The sequence below is a fragment of the Passer montanus genome, unplaced genomic scaffold (genome assembly GCF_014805655.1).
Source record: "Passer montanus isolate IOZ18808 unplaced genomic scaffold, ASM1480565v1 scaffold1, whole genome shotgun sequence".
NCBI classification, from domain to species: domain Eukaryota; kingdom Metazoa; phylum Chordata; class Aves; order Passeriformes; family Passeridae; genus Passer; species Passer montanus.
Window position 1 is genome coordinate 16,365,927 of NW_024356504.1, and position 17,265 is coordinate 16,383,191.

Consider the following 17,265-nt stretch of genomic DNA (forward strand, 5'->3'; position numbering starts at 1 on the left):
CTTCCCTGTGGGTTGTGCCCCCCATATGCCTCCAGCCTTGCCAGGAGCAATTCTCATCCTTAAGGCTGCTTCTCGATCTGACCTCTCTGCTGGAAGGCTGCCAGCAAAATTGGAAATTAATTTCAGGTCTAGCGGTGGTTTTATGCGATGCAACTGCTTGTCTGCTGGGAACATGATTCAATTCCCAGAGTCACTGGGCACTGAGCAGACTGTGCAGAGTAACAGTTTTCAATCAATACTGACCTGAGCTGGAGATGAACCCATCTGGAAGAGATGAAAGCTCTGCAAAGCTCCCATTTACAATTCCCTTTGACATGCTGATTCCCTACACTGGCCGATCCCTTCCTTCCAAGGATCATTATGAAGCAAACTCTATTTTATTTAGGTCATGACCTTATGTCTTGATTTTTCAGAGAATATGACCTACTTTGAGGCTAGGCTTTGTGCTTTTTTTAACTCTTCAGATGGAGTAAATAGTAAGTAAGTTAATTACCAGAGGACAAGCATTTATTTTTAGTACATTTAATAATTTATTTTTAATATTTTTAATAGCTTCTCGGTATAACCATTGCAATGTAAAAATATTTAGGGCCCTTCTTTGTAAATCTGTGGCTTTTATTCCTAACCTTGACTTTTACTCCTTACTGCAGAGTATTACATGAATTTCTGCCAGAAACCTCTGGCCTGAAGCACTGTAAAGAGTCCATAGCTTAGAATTAATAATTCTGCATCTTGCCACTGGCTAAACTGATCTAAGCCTAACCACGTCTACAGGAAGAAAGGAAAAACAAAAAAGGAGATTCCCCCTCACCATGTTCTTAATCCACCTTTCTCTGTACTAATCTGAAGATGAGCTTGTGGATGGTCAATAAGGAGGCCAGGGCCCAGTTTGCTGGGCATGTGGCCTAGATCCTCAGCTGATGCATATAATTTATATTTTGAACCTCATCACACCAGCAGCAGATTATGTTCCTGAACAGTAAATATTGACTGCTATGAGGCCCTGTTGAGCTTCAACAAACCATTCTTTTCTATTTAATTCTTTTCCCACATTAAGACCAGATAAGCAAATTAAAGCATGTCACAGCAAGACAGGCCAACATAGCAGGGTTTTGAAGCTTTGTTTTGTTTTTTTGCTGGAAAGGAAGTCTATCACTGATGCTGTACCTTAACCAGGTCATATTGCAGCTTTCCCAAATTATATTTACCCCTTTCTTGAAACAATAAAGGTGATGCTAACTGGGCTATAACGCACAGCATATTTCTGAATAGTGTGGTACATAATAAGCAGACCTTTAGGAATGAGGGGTTACCAAAGGCCTGATAGAGACACAGCCCTGAAGACCTTAATTAGCTGAAACAGTCTCTGACCTTTGCTTGCTTTGTCCAAGTAGAGCCTCCAAGACAGGCTGGAACACATTTATCCAATAAACTTGTCACACGAGAAAGGCTCTGCAGCAGTGCTTGGTTGGGCCTGCCTGCACTGAGAGGTAAGAGGATCTCAGGTTGTTTACCAGAAGGTGTTGCACAATGCACAAGTTAAAACCAGGCTGGCAGGCTCTGTGGGAGCCACACTGCATAGCACTTCCCCAGCTGCCTGGGTCAAAGGCTTGCATAACATCAAGAAAAGTAATGTGGATCTCTGATATTATTTGAAGAAGCATCATCAAAAATATAATCTAGTGTAATTTTCCAGCTCAGCATGTGATTTTGAATTTCTAAGACATAAAGAGAAAAAAGGACTAGCTCATTGTATTGACATATATTATTTGGTTAATTTTAGATTTTGTGGCACTCTTGGTAAACCATTTCACACATTTAGGTAATTTCTTGATACAATTGCATATGAATAATAATGCCAGGAAACACAAACATGCTTTATCCCTCTTTCACGCAGTGCCAAGTAAGAAGCTCTGATGAAGTCAGAGCAGTTGCTCCAAAGTGAAATGCAGGAGTCTCACCCTCACACCACACAGAGCAATGCTGTCACTGTTTTGTTTTAAACACACTATTCTGTGCTAAGTCTTCAAATTTGTTATTTGACTCAATAAATGTTTGATGGTCTCAGTGTAGCATCTAGTGGAGAAAGGGTAAATAACAGAAAAAACGCAAAGCAGAACAGTGCCATTAACCCTGGTGCACAGAGGGGATGAAACTGTGCCCTGTTGGGGAGGGGGGAATACTGGGAATACTCCTCAAATCATTCAGTGGAGCACTTGGAGGGTTTCTGCAAAGTGGCTGCAGTTAACTGGGTACAGTGCAAGGCTTCTAATCCAGGCAGAGCAGGATGGTGTCACTGGCCTGAATTCAGCTCAGGAGAGTCTCTGTGTCTGAGGTACACAATTGCTATGAAGGCAAATTGTCCTTTAGAAACTTCCCTACTTAGTTTAAATTTGCTTTTCCTGCAGCAATAATGTTTCTGTCCTGGCATAGTCAGTTTTGTGTTTTTTTGAGTTCATGCTAATAATGTCTCCAATTAAACTGCAGGGCCAGAGCTGCTGTTCCCCAGATTTTGTCCTGACTTAGCCCTTACACAACCCGAACGATGTCAGTGTTGCTGCAGCAGCTGGCCACACTGGAAACACCACAGCCAGATCTGGCTCACAGGGGACTTGGCTCAGGACTGGTCCAGGACCCGTGGTGCAGGCAGACCTTGCAGGGCTCAGGGAAGTTGAGAATGCACAAGCAAAGCAGGAATTGTTCCCGCTGCCTTTGCATGTTTAATCTGGGATTCAAGGGCTTAGCTTTCGAGACATACCAAATCTCAGCTGGTCCTGAAAAATGGGCTCCTCTGTGTAATTACTTAATAGCAGCAAAAAAAAAAACTTAGTGTAACATTTTTAATATAATTTTTTTTCTGAATGTCATTATTATATTCTGTTTATAAACAAATTAGAGTAGCATATCCATGGTAAAAGAGAAGAAATCTTAATTTTGAATAATTGTGAGCTTAACAGAATAAAGAATAGAAGGCTTGTTTTATAATTATTTTCTTTAAACTTTATTGCAACTTTTCAAGTGCATAAAATCTTTAGTATTTTATGGGGAGGTGAACAAAGAAGCACAAATCCATACACCACAGTCTGCCTCTAGGCACAGTTCATAGTGGAGAATCCTGCACTGTTGGAGGGGGGAGATAGCTATGAAATTAATGATGGGTTTGTAGAGCCAGTTCTTCATGATATGGCATGGAAATGTGCTGCCTTGGGCAGGAATACAAAGTAGAGGGTATGTCCCTCATTAACAGTACCTCTAGAGAAAACTGTGATTAATCCAAAATTATCTGAGATACAATTTCTTTGCAATTCATGAGGCCTCTGTATGTTGCCACATATGTGTAGCAAGCAATTACAGAAGAATCTGCATTAGCCTTGTGGCACTAACCAATAGGGAGCAGACTTAAGGGTTCCCCATTCTGTATTTGTCCTTACTAAATCTTGGAAGCAAGACAGATCAGACCTGCTCCCTCCTTCATCCCTATTAGCACATTGGAAGGTGTAAAGTAGAGGGGATTCCTGTTTTCCTACCTTGGTGCAGAGTAGAGCTGATAGTGCTGCCTGCAAGCAGTGGGACTGCTCAGTTGTCTTCCAAAATGCCTCCCAGGTCATCTCCTAAAGTGCCTTTCAGCTCTGTCCTAATCTCAGTCCAGCCTCTCATTACCTGATGTTTTCCTACTTCTCTGAACTGCTGGGGTCCTGCTCACTGATCCCAGAACAAGTTCACTGCAATGAGGGTAAATATCCTGGGTTTTGAGTACTTAAGAAAAAGCAACAGACATCCCCCAAAAAACCCTCTCACTGCAGTCTAGGGACTGCTGAGCCTGGAGCTACAGAGAAAGACCTTCAGATTTTTACCTTTTTACACAGAGAGGAATACAAGCACGCTTTCTACTGTCTTAAAGGTGACTTGGGAGTATCAGTAACAACATTACTGGTAAAGGCAAGCATTCAAAAAAGAGCTTGTTTCCAAGATTGTGAAATAATATAGGTGCATTTTAATTTTCATTCTGTTGGTTTTTGGTTTGTTTTTTTTCTGACTTTTTAAACTTTCACATTTCCAAGTCCCCACAACAATTATGACTAGAAACATTGTCATTATCACTCCTCATCAGTACCATGGCTGTTGGAAACACTAGTACATGAAAGCAAAGATTCTCAGATAACAAGCAAATTTTATGAGCTGTGGGTAACATTACAGACCTGCTATAGATCAGATAAAAGCCATATTCAATGTGCAAATAAATGCTAGCCTTGGTGGTGGTGTCACCAGAGCCATGAAGCACTGAGAGATCCTGTCCTCTGTGCGTGGTCCCTTTGGGGTTGAGTAAGGAAGGTGCAGGTACAGTAGTGGTGTAAGAGCAACTCTGTGCTTTGCTGGTTTCAGTGTTGTCAGTCCACAGGGCTGCCAACTCACCCTTTACTGGCATCTCTCTTCTTCTGTTCCTTGGTAACCCAGAAGCTACTTTTGTGTCTGTGAAAGCATCTTTCCAGGGTTCTATGTTGATGCTTTTCATTATAATTAGTCTGGCTAATTTCTACATGATTAGCCCAAGCTTTCTAAAATTTTTTCTGCTTATGGCATGAACTTTGGAACCACTTCAGGAAGCCAGAAAGTGAACATTCTATGAATCAAAAATGCAGAACAGGTTGTACAGTTCCTGGAAGAACTTAACCAGTCAAAAATTCTGTCTTGGCAATTTTTTTTGCAGGAGGCCAGAATGTGAGTGTACCAGGAAGTATTTTGCACATTTGTTTTGTTTAGTTGAGTTGCTGCCATCTTTGTCTTTTTCTCAGGACAGGCCAAATTTGGCAGTTTTCTGTACCGCGCTGTAATTGAAGGTCAGAGCAAACCACAACAGTCAATGAATGCTCTTTTATTTTTCTCTTCAGAAATATTTGTAGAGAACACTTACTTTGGAAACATGTAATGTTATACTGCAGTGGAGAAAGGCATTTTCAGGACTGGGGGTGCATTTCTGGGTATGTTTTACCAGCAGGGAAAAGCCCTGCACTGCTGCTGGCTGTTGGAAGACAATGCTGACCTCAAAACCACAACTGTGAAACTGCAGCGCAGGGAGAGGTGGCACACGGTCTCCACTGGCTCTCACATGAGTGAGGAGCTCTGTGCAAACTTTTATAAAGACGCCTGGGAAAGACTGAAGTAACCAAGCACTACAGTATTTTTTTTTTAATCCTCAGGGAAAAAAAATTGGAAAGGAATGACAGAGAGGCCATTTTCTCCTCTCTTCTTCTATATGTACTGGTATTTTTCAAAAGATTTCCTGATGTTCTACTGGAAACAGGCCTGAAATATGAAACTGCCCATCTGAAAGTGCGAGCTTATTCCAGTGTTTGTATTGTAGATCAAGGAAGCAAAACCAGCTCAAGGAACTTCTTTACCAATGTACAGTGTGCACTGCTTATCCACACAAATTGCTGTCACCTTAAGAGAATAAAGTGCTGTGGCCTTCACTCAGGGATCTTAGCAACAGAAATGTAAATAGCATTGAGTACAAACCAACCTGTGCACTTACATCGTTCTTATTAGAACCACTGCTATCTGACTTTGAGCTTTGAAAGAAAACTCTCTACTTTCTGGATAGTTACCTACAATTCAGTCAAATACAGGTCAACGTAAAGTAAGGAAAAAATAAAATAAAGCCTGTGGAGGTGAAACCTGTATGTGTCAGCTGCTCATTTCAAATATTACTTCAATTTTTTTTTTATCACTGTAGAAGGAAATCAATAGTAGAATTGAACCAATTCCACACAAATGGAGCCCACTTATACTCTGCTTTTTGCATGTATCTTTCTCTCCTCCCAAATACTCCAGAAATTTTCTGAAGCATTCCAGATCCAGAAGGCTTTAGTAGCAGTTGTTACTGCTGGGTTGCTTAATGATGGACTTAGAAAAAGAAAAAAAAACCCTATTTTAAAACATGCAACACAGCTCAAACCAAAGTTATAGGCCTGTTGCAGAAATTACTGGGTGAGGTTCTTTGGGCTAAGTCAAAATGAAGGTCTAACTAAACCATCGTTTTTGGCTTTGTATCTATGCAATTGGTTTGCTAAATTAAGGTCACTGGATCTCATCTTAAAATGTTGATTAAATCCCTTTTAAAGTTCTAAAAACGTTCATAAGATGTTCCATTGATTTGAATGTTTTACTGGGATTTCTCAGGTTCAGTCCCCACAGGATATGACAGGAAGCAAGAGGTCTGAGGTGGGAACATCTTTCTGCTGCAGCTGCAATATAAGAAAAAGGCTGACCCAAGTCACACCAAAAGTCCAGGTAACCTGATGCCCTGCAGTTCCTTACAGTAGAAATATAAGGAGAGAGCAGTTACAGCTTAATTTCTCCTCCTATTTACCAGTTCAATCTCTGACTATCTAAGGATGGAATTGGAGGCTCCATTTCTCTGCAAAGCAGCCTGTTTTTCTGTAAATTTGTCTAGGAACTTCTTCCTGCCCTAAGTATTTTTGGCATCTAAAAGATCTCATGATGATGAATTATCCAAATTAAGCAGATGTTGTTCAAATAGTACTTCCTTTTGCTTTTTTTACACTTCCATTTGAAAAAATATTATTAGATTCATCGTTGTTCTCTTAAGAAATGAGTAATTGTTCCCTGTTCACCCTTCTCATGTCAGACTTGATTTTTGATACTGTATTACATCTGCCATTTCTCATCTATTTTCTAAGTAGTTCCAGAGTAACTGATCTGTCTTAGAAGGTATTCTGTCTTTCTGATCAATCTGGTCACTTTTTTTCCTGTTTTTTCATGGTTTTCCAGTGCTTAAGATGTACCTTGTGTCAAGATGCTATAAGCAGAATTTTGGCTTGTATTAAAGGAAAGAACACAATTCCTGAAGATTTATACAGTACCCTTTTTTTAATTGTTGCTTTTTCATTCTCTTCTGTCCTTGTCAGTCCAAACTGCCTCTCTTAGCACTAACATTTCAGAAAAGTATCCATGGTGGCTTCAAAATATCTTTGCTGACTGATATGAACCAATTAGAGCCTACTATGTTGCACAGGTAGATTTTTTTTGTTTTCCTTTCACTGACATGTGATCATTGCATTTAGCTGCTATTTTATCATGATGTTTTTGTCTTTTGGCTACTTTGTGTCAGCAATTTTGGTTTTGATTTTCCTAAATAACTGTGAATCCCTAGAAAACACTGTCCAATCCTGTTTCACTTACCACTTGTCAACATGTTGTAAAGCTCAGGTACTTTTGGAATCTGGCTATTCCCTTTGTGATCATTTACCCATCCATCTTCCCTTTGAAGCAGTTACCAATCACAAAGAGAGCTCGCCTCCTGGGCTTTGTAAAACTGTTTGGGGAAATCTTCATATGTGATTGCTTCATCCAGGCTGCATGTTAAATGTTCTTCAATCAAGTCCATGGCTCCTTTATGGGTCAGACTGGGAAGACACCCCAAACATGCTCTGTCTCCCCAGGTGCCACACATTTGGATTTCCTTTCTGTGGCAATTAGACTGAGAGTAAAAGCAAGCTGGGAGGAGGAGAGGGGGAAGAAGATAGCAGAAGCTGGTACAAACTTGGTCTTCTTCCAACAGGGAGTTGATTAAAGCTGAAGACTCCAGAGTCCCAGTGTTTATACAAAGTCTACATAAGTCAGCTCCTCTTTATCAATATTTGCTGACTTTGCTGACATTTTTAAAGCACTACCAGGTTTGCAGTTTCTGCTTCTTCTCATTGCATGGTCATGAGCCATGTGTTAGACTGACTGGGTTGTCATTTCTGTTTTTTCTGAAGTCTTGTCTAAAAATTTCTATTCTTCCAGAACTAGGTTCATTCCAAACCATAAATTACAAAGCACAGTTAACAGTTTGGCGATTTCAGATCCAAGCTCCTTTTGAACCCTGGGGTGAAAAATACATTGTCCTGGCACTCAGGTACTGTACAGTTTACTGACTGGCTCTAAAACCACAGACACTCAGTTTTTCAAATATGGTTTTTTTTTTGACCATGCCCCTAAAAAAGGTTTTGTTGTGGCAATCACCTCAAAATTTGCCAAAAAGAACAGTGACAGAAAAAAAGTACTTGGTTTTCTCCTGTTTTCCCTGAATGCGTCTGTTACATCTCTGTTGCCTCCTAGTTCCTCACATTCTCTGGAAGATCTGTTCTTGATGTGTTTGGGGAAAAAAAAAAATTACGCTTCAAAATATTTTTTACCTGGTTTATTATGGTTTTGTTTTCCCAGTTTATGCTACTTGCCAGCATTTATGCTTCTCCTTTTGGACAGAAGCAGAAAATAAGTGTTCCATGAGTGAATGCACAAGTTGACTTCACAAAATCACTTGGCTGTTTGCAGTGGGTATCTAGATGTTCAACCTTGTGGTACTTTGATGTGTATTAAAGGCAAAGAATTTTGTCAAAGGCTGGCTGGAGAAAAAAAGGACTTGGTGAAACATGGTCTAGAAACTGTAAGTACTGATGTTTCCATTATCTTTCAGTTTCAGTGCATTTCTGAGCATTGTCTATAACATATATTTATAAAAGAAATACAACCAGACTGGATGATAGCTGCAACAAGCTTATTACCACAAATTACTGTTTCACAGTATTCTAACAATTAGTACTGTGGAGCCCAATGGTACCAGGTATTGCACAAACTTAAAGAGAAAGTGAGTGCCCATCGCAAGCAGCAAAATTCTTCTGTCCCCATAGCTTAGGATTTTGCTGAACACTCATGTTCAGTATTTATGTCCATACAGTGCACTGTGGGTATATTAGCAGTGATCCCAGAGCCATGCTCCAGCACAAACTTCTCTGCCAGTAATGCTGAGCAGTGGCACTTCCCACGTGGGATTTGGCCAACTTAAGGTTGTTCCCTGAGTAACGTCTGTATGTTCTAAGGGCTTTGCTGAATTAGGACCTTACTTTTTAGAAAATGTATCTGCTAATAAAAATATGTTATGCTTGATCAAGCTTAGCGTTAAGATTAAGTGCCTTGTCTCCTCTTTTCACAGCTAAGCTCCACCTGTGGTGAGAGTAATTTATCTTGAATTGCTTTAATGCAGTGTTTAAGTATGTCTTCTTGGCCACAAAGCAGTTTGCTTGTATTTCAGTGAGAGGCTTAAAATCCCATTCACATTTTTAATATACAGTTTTCTCACATAAATTAATCACAGCTTGGTTGGCAGGTCTTGCATGAGTAATAAGGTTGTTGGCACAAACACATACCACGGGTCTGTTAGGTAAAGGAGAAGCTTTTGTTTGCTTCTATATTTACACAAGAGGTTTAGCTTGTACAAAACGGTTTAAGATAGTGGTGTTTTACTAGCAGGACGTGACAAGCCATGAGATAACATATCCTCCCCAAAATGCATCAACAGAGTACAGATAAATCCCCACACGCTGGTTTGAAAATTAAACTCTTGCTATGCAAAATATTTTCATAAAATGCAGCTTCCATTGCTTATGTACATAGGCAGACAACAGCCAGAAACTGCTGTTATAGGAAAGAGCCATGATCTTGAAAGGAATTGACCTGAATGCACTTTTTACATGAGAAAGGAATGTGCTCTTTCGAGTAAATAATGACAAAGTGACATTTCAGCTTGCTTTCTCTCTTTCATTCATGACTTTGGGAAGTGATTGCTCAGGGTATATAACATGTAACTCAGAATTCTGCAAAGTAAGTTTTTTTGCTGAAATTGTTTGAGCAATATCTGCACTCAAACATTCTGCAGTGCAGTTTTGTTCCATTGCTGTTGTAAGAGCATGAGCTGGAGAACTTTGTCTCAATATCTGTTTAGGCCTGACCTGAAGTACTCTGCACATGGTGGGAATCTTCCACTGCCTTGATTTAGGGCTTTGAATCAAGTCTTCTGTAAACAACAAAATGCAGAAAAGACAAGGTATTGCAAGGAATTAACTTTGGAATGCATATATAATATCTGCATGTGTCACCAATTTTGTGTTAGATCAGCAAAACAAATCCCTTTGTAACTCTGAAGGTTGCATTTGCCAAAATGATGTTGTGTGGTTCTACCGTCACCACACTGAGTGGTTTGGGTTGGTCCTCCATCACACACTCTGTTGAAAGCAATGTATTAATTATTGCTCTTCTCAGATTGAACATAACTGTATGTTTGACACAAACCATGCACAAGAAAATGACATGAAAATGTGAGAGGCAGAACTGGAATCTTAAGTGCTAATGGATTGAAACGTATGTGTGCAATTTGTGACTAAATTCAACATGAACTGAAAGAGAATTATCAGGAAACCAAGACAGCTCTGCAGCCAAGGATGCCTTTAAAGCACAGAACATATGCCCTGCTCGAGAGGCTGGCAGCAGCTCACAAATGCAGGATACAGTTGCTGGATGTCTCGGCTTGCACCACAATCAGTCTGTCAATGTAACTACAGAGATGTTCAGGAAGAGCTGGAGAAACAGGAATGCAACAAGGAATGGCATTACTGATGCTGTGAGTATTATTTTGGGGCTTTATGAAACCATCAGTCTAGGAATTGTTCAATCCAGGGGAATCATTCATATTTCAAGCTTTGTCATCTTTTAGCCTTTTGTTAATAAAATGCAAATTTCAGCAATTTATAACTGTTTTCTATTCATTATCATTAAGAAGTCTATTATTTAAAAGTGCTCCAGAGATTGTGATTTAAAATTTCTGCTTGACTGCTTTCCCCAAATTCAGTCTTCTCACCCCTGATTCAACTTGTTCCTGAAAGAAGTCATGTGGAATATCCTGTATATCCCAATACTCACTAAGGAATGGGAGAGGTTAAAAGTCCTTGGATTATTTAGCCCATTAACATGAAGGGGCTACGACTGCTTTATTAAAAGTAATTGAGGGAAAACACTGCTAAGTGGGAAGGATTATTTAAGCAAAAGAACAAAACTGGCACAAGAACAATTTAGGCTGGAAATGTACATAAGGTTTGCAAACATCAAACGAATGAGATTTTAGAAAGCTTCCTAATTAGAAGAAAACATGCAAACTCCTTCACTATTACTCCACATCTTGCTATGGTTAGGAATTTAATTGTGAAATCCAAGAACTCATTCCCAAACATTGGGCTCAGTAATCTTAAGGGTCTTTCCCACCCTAAATGATTCCATATATTCTCTGTGTCTGTCACTAGGTAAACAGCTTGTTGTGAGAGGTTGTATTTTAATAAATGGACATTAAAGACATTTTTAACCAAACCCTTTCATACACAATATAAGTACATCAAAGGACCGGGTTGTGTTAAACGACATCTTTGAACGCAAAGCTTCCCATGGGCCACATATGAAAATCTTTACGTGTCCAGGAGGCACCATACACCTCACGCTCCGGAAAGCTCCGGCAAGCACCGCCAGGCAGCAGTGACCCTCTGGGACATGTGCAGGGTGAGGCGGGGCGGCCATGTGACCAAGACGGAGGGTTACGACATTAAGACACCCCCACTGCTCCACGGTGGCTCGGAGCGGAGCGGAGCGGGTCAGAAGGGCAGCGTGCGGCTCCCGCGGGCACACCGCCCTCGGCGGGACGCGTCCCGGGCGGGGCGAAGGCGGCGGGACAGCGGCGGGAACCACACCGCGCCGGCCAGCGCCGCTGAGGGCCGCCCGCCCAGCGCGCCGCCACGGGCGCGAGTGACGGCTCAGCTGACCAATCAGTGCTCACCGCCCCTCTCAGCCATGGTAAGCCCAGCCAATCAAACAGCCAGGCGCACACCCGGTCCTGCCCCCTCCCTTTTACGGACCAATAGAAAGGAGAGCACAGCGCCCGCCCCCCATCGGCTCTCGCGAGCTCTCGGGGGCCGCCTCCCGCCCTCCGCCGGTGACTGCGCAGCCGCCATGTTGGTTGCTATGCTGCCCGCGTGAGGCGGGCGGGAGGGCGGCGATGAGGGGAGGAGGCTGCAGGTCCTCCCCCCTCCTCCCCCACGGGCGCTCGCTCGCTCGCCGGCAGGGAAGGCGCCTCCGCAGCGCCCCGGCGCTCCACCTCCCCCGGTCCCCTTAGCCTCGCGGCCGGGGCTGCGTGCGGGGCAGTCGTCGGTCCGTGCGAGGCAGTGCCGCGCCCCGTGAGGGACAGCCCCGGCCCGTGCGGCCCCTCCGGCCGGTCGCTGGGAGGAGAGGGGGGAAGGAGAGGCCGGAGGGTGGGGGTGTCCTCCGCCTTCCCCCCGGGGCTCCTCCGTCCTCTTCTCCCCCGGCTCTTCTTCCCTCTCCTCCCCGCCCTGCCTCGGCCCGGTCGCTGCGGTACGATGCGGCGCTCGCCGCTGCGGCGGGGCGCGGGGCGGCTGCTGTCGCTGCTCCCGAGGCTGCGGCTCGGGCGGGCGCTGCGGGCAGACTGAGGGGGGGGCGAGCGGCGCCTCCGCTCCCGCTCTCGATCCCGATCCCGCGCGAGCGCGCAGCCCCCGCGCCTCTTCCCTCCGCGCTCCCCGCTCCATCTGGAACCAGGACGTGGATGTTACATGAAGGTAAAGGCGGCCGCTCGGGGCTCCGGGCTTGGGGGGGGACGAGGGGTGCTGCGAGCCGCGTCTCGGTGCTGTAACCCCCGCCCCGCTCCCCCTCCCGCAAGTTCGCGCTCAGGTCGCCGCGGGCGGAGAGCGACTGTGCCCTGAGCCCTTTTGCAGGGGGTGCGTGTGTGTGTGTGTGTGTTTGTGAGTGTGAGCTCTCCCTCCGCTTCCCCCCTCCGAAAAAGCAGGAGAGCCGGCTCCCCTCTGGCGAAGGGGGTGTGGGGGCTGTGTGGAGCTGGGGAGGGGGGGACGTAAATAGCCTCGAGGGGAACGAGCTGCGGGGGCAGGTCGGGGTCTCGAAAATGCAGTGAACTCCGCCGAACGCCCGAAAAGGATTTTTATTTTAGCGTGTTTAATAAAAAAAAACCAAAACTTTGCGAGCCTGTGCTTTCTAGGCACATGTGCGCGTTGCCCTGGTTATGGGCAGGGAAAATAGGTTTGAGTGCTGTCGTTGCATTCCTCTGGTACATTTTTAGTGTCTCCCTCGAGCAGAAGGCTTGTATAATCGCTGTGTCTATATGCGACAGAGGCTTTTCGTGTACCTGGTGATGGGTTAACTCGTGCATGCTGTTGCAGCACCGGCTGGAAGAGGCAGAACGTCTTTTTCCTTTCAAAAATCTCCAAGAGCTAGTAGCTAAAACTAGATAGCTGCCAGTGTACGTGAGCTGTTCCCACCTCTGGTCTGTTCGAACGGTATACATCGTTCAGATGTAAAATACACGTGAACGAACTTTATGCTGCTATTTCCACCCATCCAGGACTTCAGTGTGGCCAAGCTGTTACAGTTTTTTTGAACTGTGAGATAGAAAATATTTGTGTGACCCGTGTATTACAGAAGTGCTAATGGATCTCAGCTGAAGAGTAATTGTTGGACTGCAGTGTGCACGTACATTTGCTCACCCACGGGGCATTTCTCTTGCCCTGAGCTAAACTCAAGAGTTCAGTGGTAAGGGGGTTTTGTGAGTGCACGTTTGCCTGCTTGTTTTGGCAAATAAGTGCTCTGTAATGTTGGGAGCCACCGACGTGTTCACACGCATGCAGACATGGTGTGCTCGTCACATTGTAAATGTGCATTGCAGGAATACAGGAACGAGTTACATTACAATTTATAAACCCGTTTATTAGATATGTATATTGTAGGAAAGTTTTCCAGTTCGTTGCTTGAACATAATATATTCAGTATTGTAATCTTATGGATGCCATTTTCTTGACAATGGATTTCTTGCTTCACTGACCTAAAAAGTTGTTTTTACATATTGGCATGACTCTGGCTTGCACCATGTTGATAAAATATGATTCTGTGTGATAAGATTACAAATATGTACACGTGTGTCAATATGTTTCCCAGGCAAGTTTATAAAGTATAAACTCAGAAATGTACCATTGGTCCAGCTGGTTTTTTTTGGGGTTTTTTTTGGTTTTTTTGCTATAATTTTGTTGGCATTACACTTTCTTTCTAAAAATAGAAATGATCTGAGTGGTTTTAGTTTTAGTTTTTCAAAGTGAGATTAAACATTGAAATACAAATGTGTTTTCCTCACCAGTAGAAATGTATGAAGTAATTTTACCTTTCAGTATGTTTTTCTTATGTTTGCAGTTAAATTTGTTTGGAATCAGATTTACCTGTCTAGAGTTTACTTTGATGGCTACTTCTTGTTCAGCAGAATTGTCCGTGGAATGTATTGTTTGTTGCCATGCTGTTGTCATTACACTTTCTTTCTATTTTTAGATGATCTGTGTGGTTTTAGTTTTAGTTTTTCAAAGTGAAATTAAACATTGAAATACAAATGTGTTTTCCTCACCAGTAGAAATGTATGAAGTAATTTTACCTTTCAGTATGTTTTTCTTATGTTTGCAGTTAAATTTGTTTGGAATCAGATTTACCTGTCTAGAGTTTACTTTGATGGCTACTTCTTGTTCAGCAGAATTGTCCGTGGAATGTATTGTTTGTTGCCATGCTTTACAATTCTCATGTCCTGTTAATGTCTAATTTAGGTTGTACATAACAGTATTGATTGAACACCCTTGCTAAAAATACTTTCAGGGTTGGGTACACTTACACCATAGTAGCAGGAAAGTTCAGCCAATACTGTTTTTCCGTGACTAGAATTAATTAATTATTAGCAGCTGTGTTTTTAAAACATGACTAAAACCCAAAATCCTGTAGTCTTAGGAGTAATGCTAGTGGCTCTGTGGTGTGGACGAGCTCTCTGGTAATGAGCAGGGTTCACGTAGTACTATTTACATGTCACTGCCATTAGCATATTTAAAATACATGGTAAGCTAATACTCAGGGTACATCATTTTGGCTCAGATCCTGCAGTGGCTCCCCTTTGGGCACATGGATCCACCTGCACAGAAGCTGCTGCAGGAACTTGAGCTCCAGCCCTGGTTCAGTAGGCATCAGGCCTGTGTTTGTGTGGCATTTGCTGGGTGTGAGTGTTTGCTTGTGTTTGTGATGTCACAGGGGCTGCTCGGGGCTGGCAGCCTCAGACAATAGTGTGTGACGTGATTGCTGGGCATAAAGGGACTTCCAAAAGACTGCTTTCATATTGTAACAGCACTGCTGAAAGGTCCTGAGCAGCATCTGGGGGCTCCACATCACTGGGCCATTATTTATGGTTGTTGCTTTATAAGGATTTGAGTGTAATGGGAGTTGTGTGCATTGGTTTGGGTGCACACTGAGAACTGAGGGGAGGTTACACTGGAGGAGGGTCAGCCATCAGCTCACCTCTATGTGGGAAAGAGAACAGCTTGCTCACGCCAATTTAGGCTCTGGATGTAGTCATTGGGTTGGGTAAATATTTTCTTAAAATTACAGTGGATTGAATATTGTGTTCTAACTTTTCAGCTGGTCAAAACTTTAATTAAAACAAGCAGTAAACATATGCATGGCTTTTTTTGGCGTTAGAATCATAATGTTAGACTATTTTCCCTAAACTGATAAATAGTACGTTTCTGTGGTTTGTCTTCTTGCTACCAATAGTTTGATCCTCTGATTTATCATGGTTGTGCCTTCCTCCTCCCCTCCCCCAGTTTGGGTTTAAATTTGGTGCAAGATCCTATGAATCCCATGCCTTCACATCCTGTTTCTGTGTCACCTCACTTCCATTCTCACCAATTAAAAAATGGTCAAATGAGAATCTTTCAGCAGATGGTTGACTGTGCTTTTTTCTTTTTTTTTTAATACAACACTTTCACTCTGGTGCTGTCACTTTTCATTAAATGCCCAGACAAAATTCTCATGGGTATTAATGTCCTCCAACCTAAATAACTGTAAAAATGGTTTGTGTATGTATATAATATGGAATTGTTCATGGGGGAAAGAAGGAACTGTGAAGGTGGAAGAGCAAAGGGAGGGGAGAATGGCCTGAGCAGGAGACAAAACCCAAGGAGCTCAGTCAGCAGTGGGCTGGTAATACAACAGCAGGTCTTTGCTGTCTGGACCAGCTGTTCCTATATGCTTGTTTGGGAACAGAGGCTGTTTTTCCTTCAGGACTTGTAATCCACTGAAGTAGCACAAAAACAATTTTCCCTATGGTTTTGAAAACCTTTAATTTCTAAAATTTTTGAGTTCCTTTTAAGTCTATATATATATATATATACACACACATATAAAATTATTATTATATATGCAGGTACATATTCAAAATCTCCATTTTTATTTTAGAGAATTCCAGAATTAGAAAACTATTGCTGTTTGTTACTTACAAAATAAATTGCTTCAAGTTTGTAGCAGTTAAAGGGTTCACAGAAATTTTATTGATGTGCTGACATACCAGAATTCAGTGTCCAGATGTGTAGGTTAAAAGAATCTGGTTAACAGCACACTGAAGTCTGTGCTGGCTGTCTGCAGTGTCCCAGTACATGCCACAGAATGTTACAGCTGGTGGTCACAGAGATTCACAGTAGATCAGACAAACATAACTTGATGAATCTCTCTTTGAAATGTGAGAATTGAACCAGCGTCTCCTTTCTCAGCTTATGCACCTTCAAACAAAGACTTGGTAGGGTGATGCAATTAGGCCTCTCTTGGCCCCCCACTTTGTCTCACACTGCAGTTACTTTGGACAAGTTTACTGTGACTATTGGATGATAAATGCAATTCTGTTTGTGTGATTTATGAGACACTGCCATCTCTGCAGTACATGAGGAAGGGGAAATGGCTAATATCCATTTAAAAATAAACAGTCTTTTAATTATGAGAATTTATGATCTCTAAAGAAGAATGCTCTGGGAAATATTTTCAGTGATTGGAGTGTGAAGTGAGCTCTTCATTGCCACTTCACAGTTTTCAGTCTGACCCCAAGATTGATGAGGAAGAAATAGACAATGCACTTCTTATGGCACGTGCATTTTTACATTGCCTTTCTGGGTATTTCTTATCTTTTTCAGGGTAACTAGATTGGAGAATAATAACTGAATTATTCTGCATGACCAAAAGCCCAGATCTTCAAATGGCAAAATCAAATGTAGTGCTGCTAGAGATTAACATTTTCATGCTTGGAATTTTTAATTTTTTTTTTTAAATTAGAATGGTGTAGATTATATTTAAGGAAGATGTATCCAGTTCTGTTATTAATCTGGGTTTTGGACTTAAAAATTGCTAAATATCTGCTAGTGAAAACCTTGTTCTGACTGGTCCCTTTTCTTGGGAAACATCAGTTTAAGTCTGAAGGTATTGATTTCTACGTGATTTTGCTATTTTCTTTGATAGTTTTAATAAGCTAATTGAAAAAAAAAAAAGTCAGCTCTTTTCTGGTATTTGCTA

The 17,265-nt window shown here is 42.3% G+C and overlaps 1 protein-coding gene across 2 annotated transcripts in view; it reads left to right on the forward strand.

Moving 5' to 3' along the window:
* The first annotated feature begins 11,450 nt into the window (after nucleotides 1-11,450).
* Nucleotides 11,451-17,265, forward strand: part of PTPN4 (protein tyrosine phosphatase non-receptor type 4) — a 108,115-nt gene continuing 102,300 nt past the window's right edge. Inside the window, exon 1 of one of the 2 annotated variants that reach the window (XM_039701320.1) lies at nucleotides 11,451-11,679. Coding sequence is in view for 1 of the 2 variants with exons in the window: in XM_039701348.1 (XP_039557282.1) it covers nucleotides 12,443-12,455 (13 nt within the window). In the remaining variant the exon portion in view is untranslated. Of the gene's footprint in view, nucleotides 11,680-12,373; nucleotides 12,456-17,265 lie in introns of those variants that run through there. The other variant, XM_039701348.1, reaches the window with a different exon arrangement.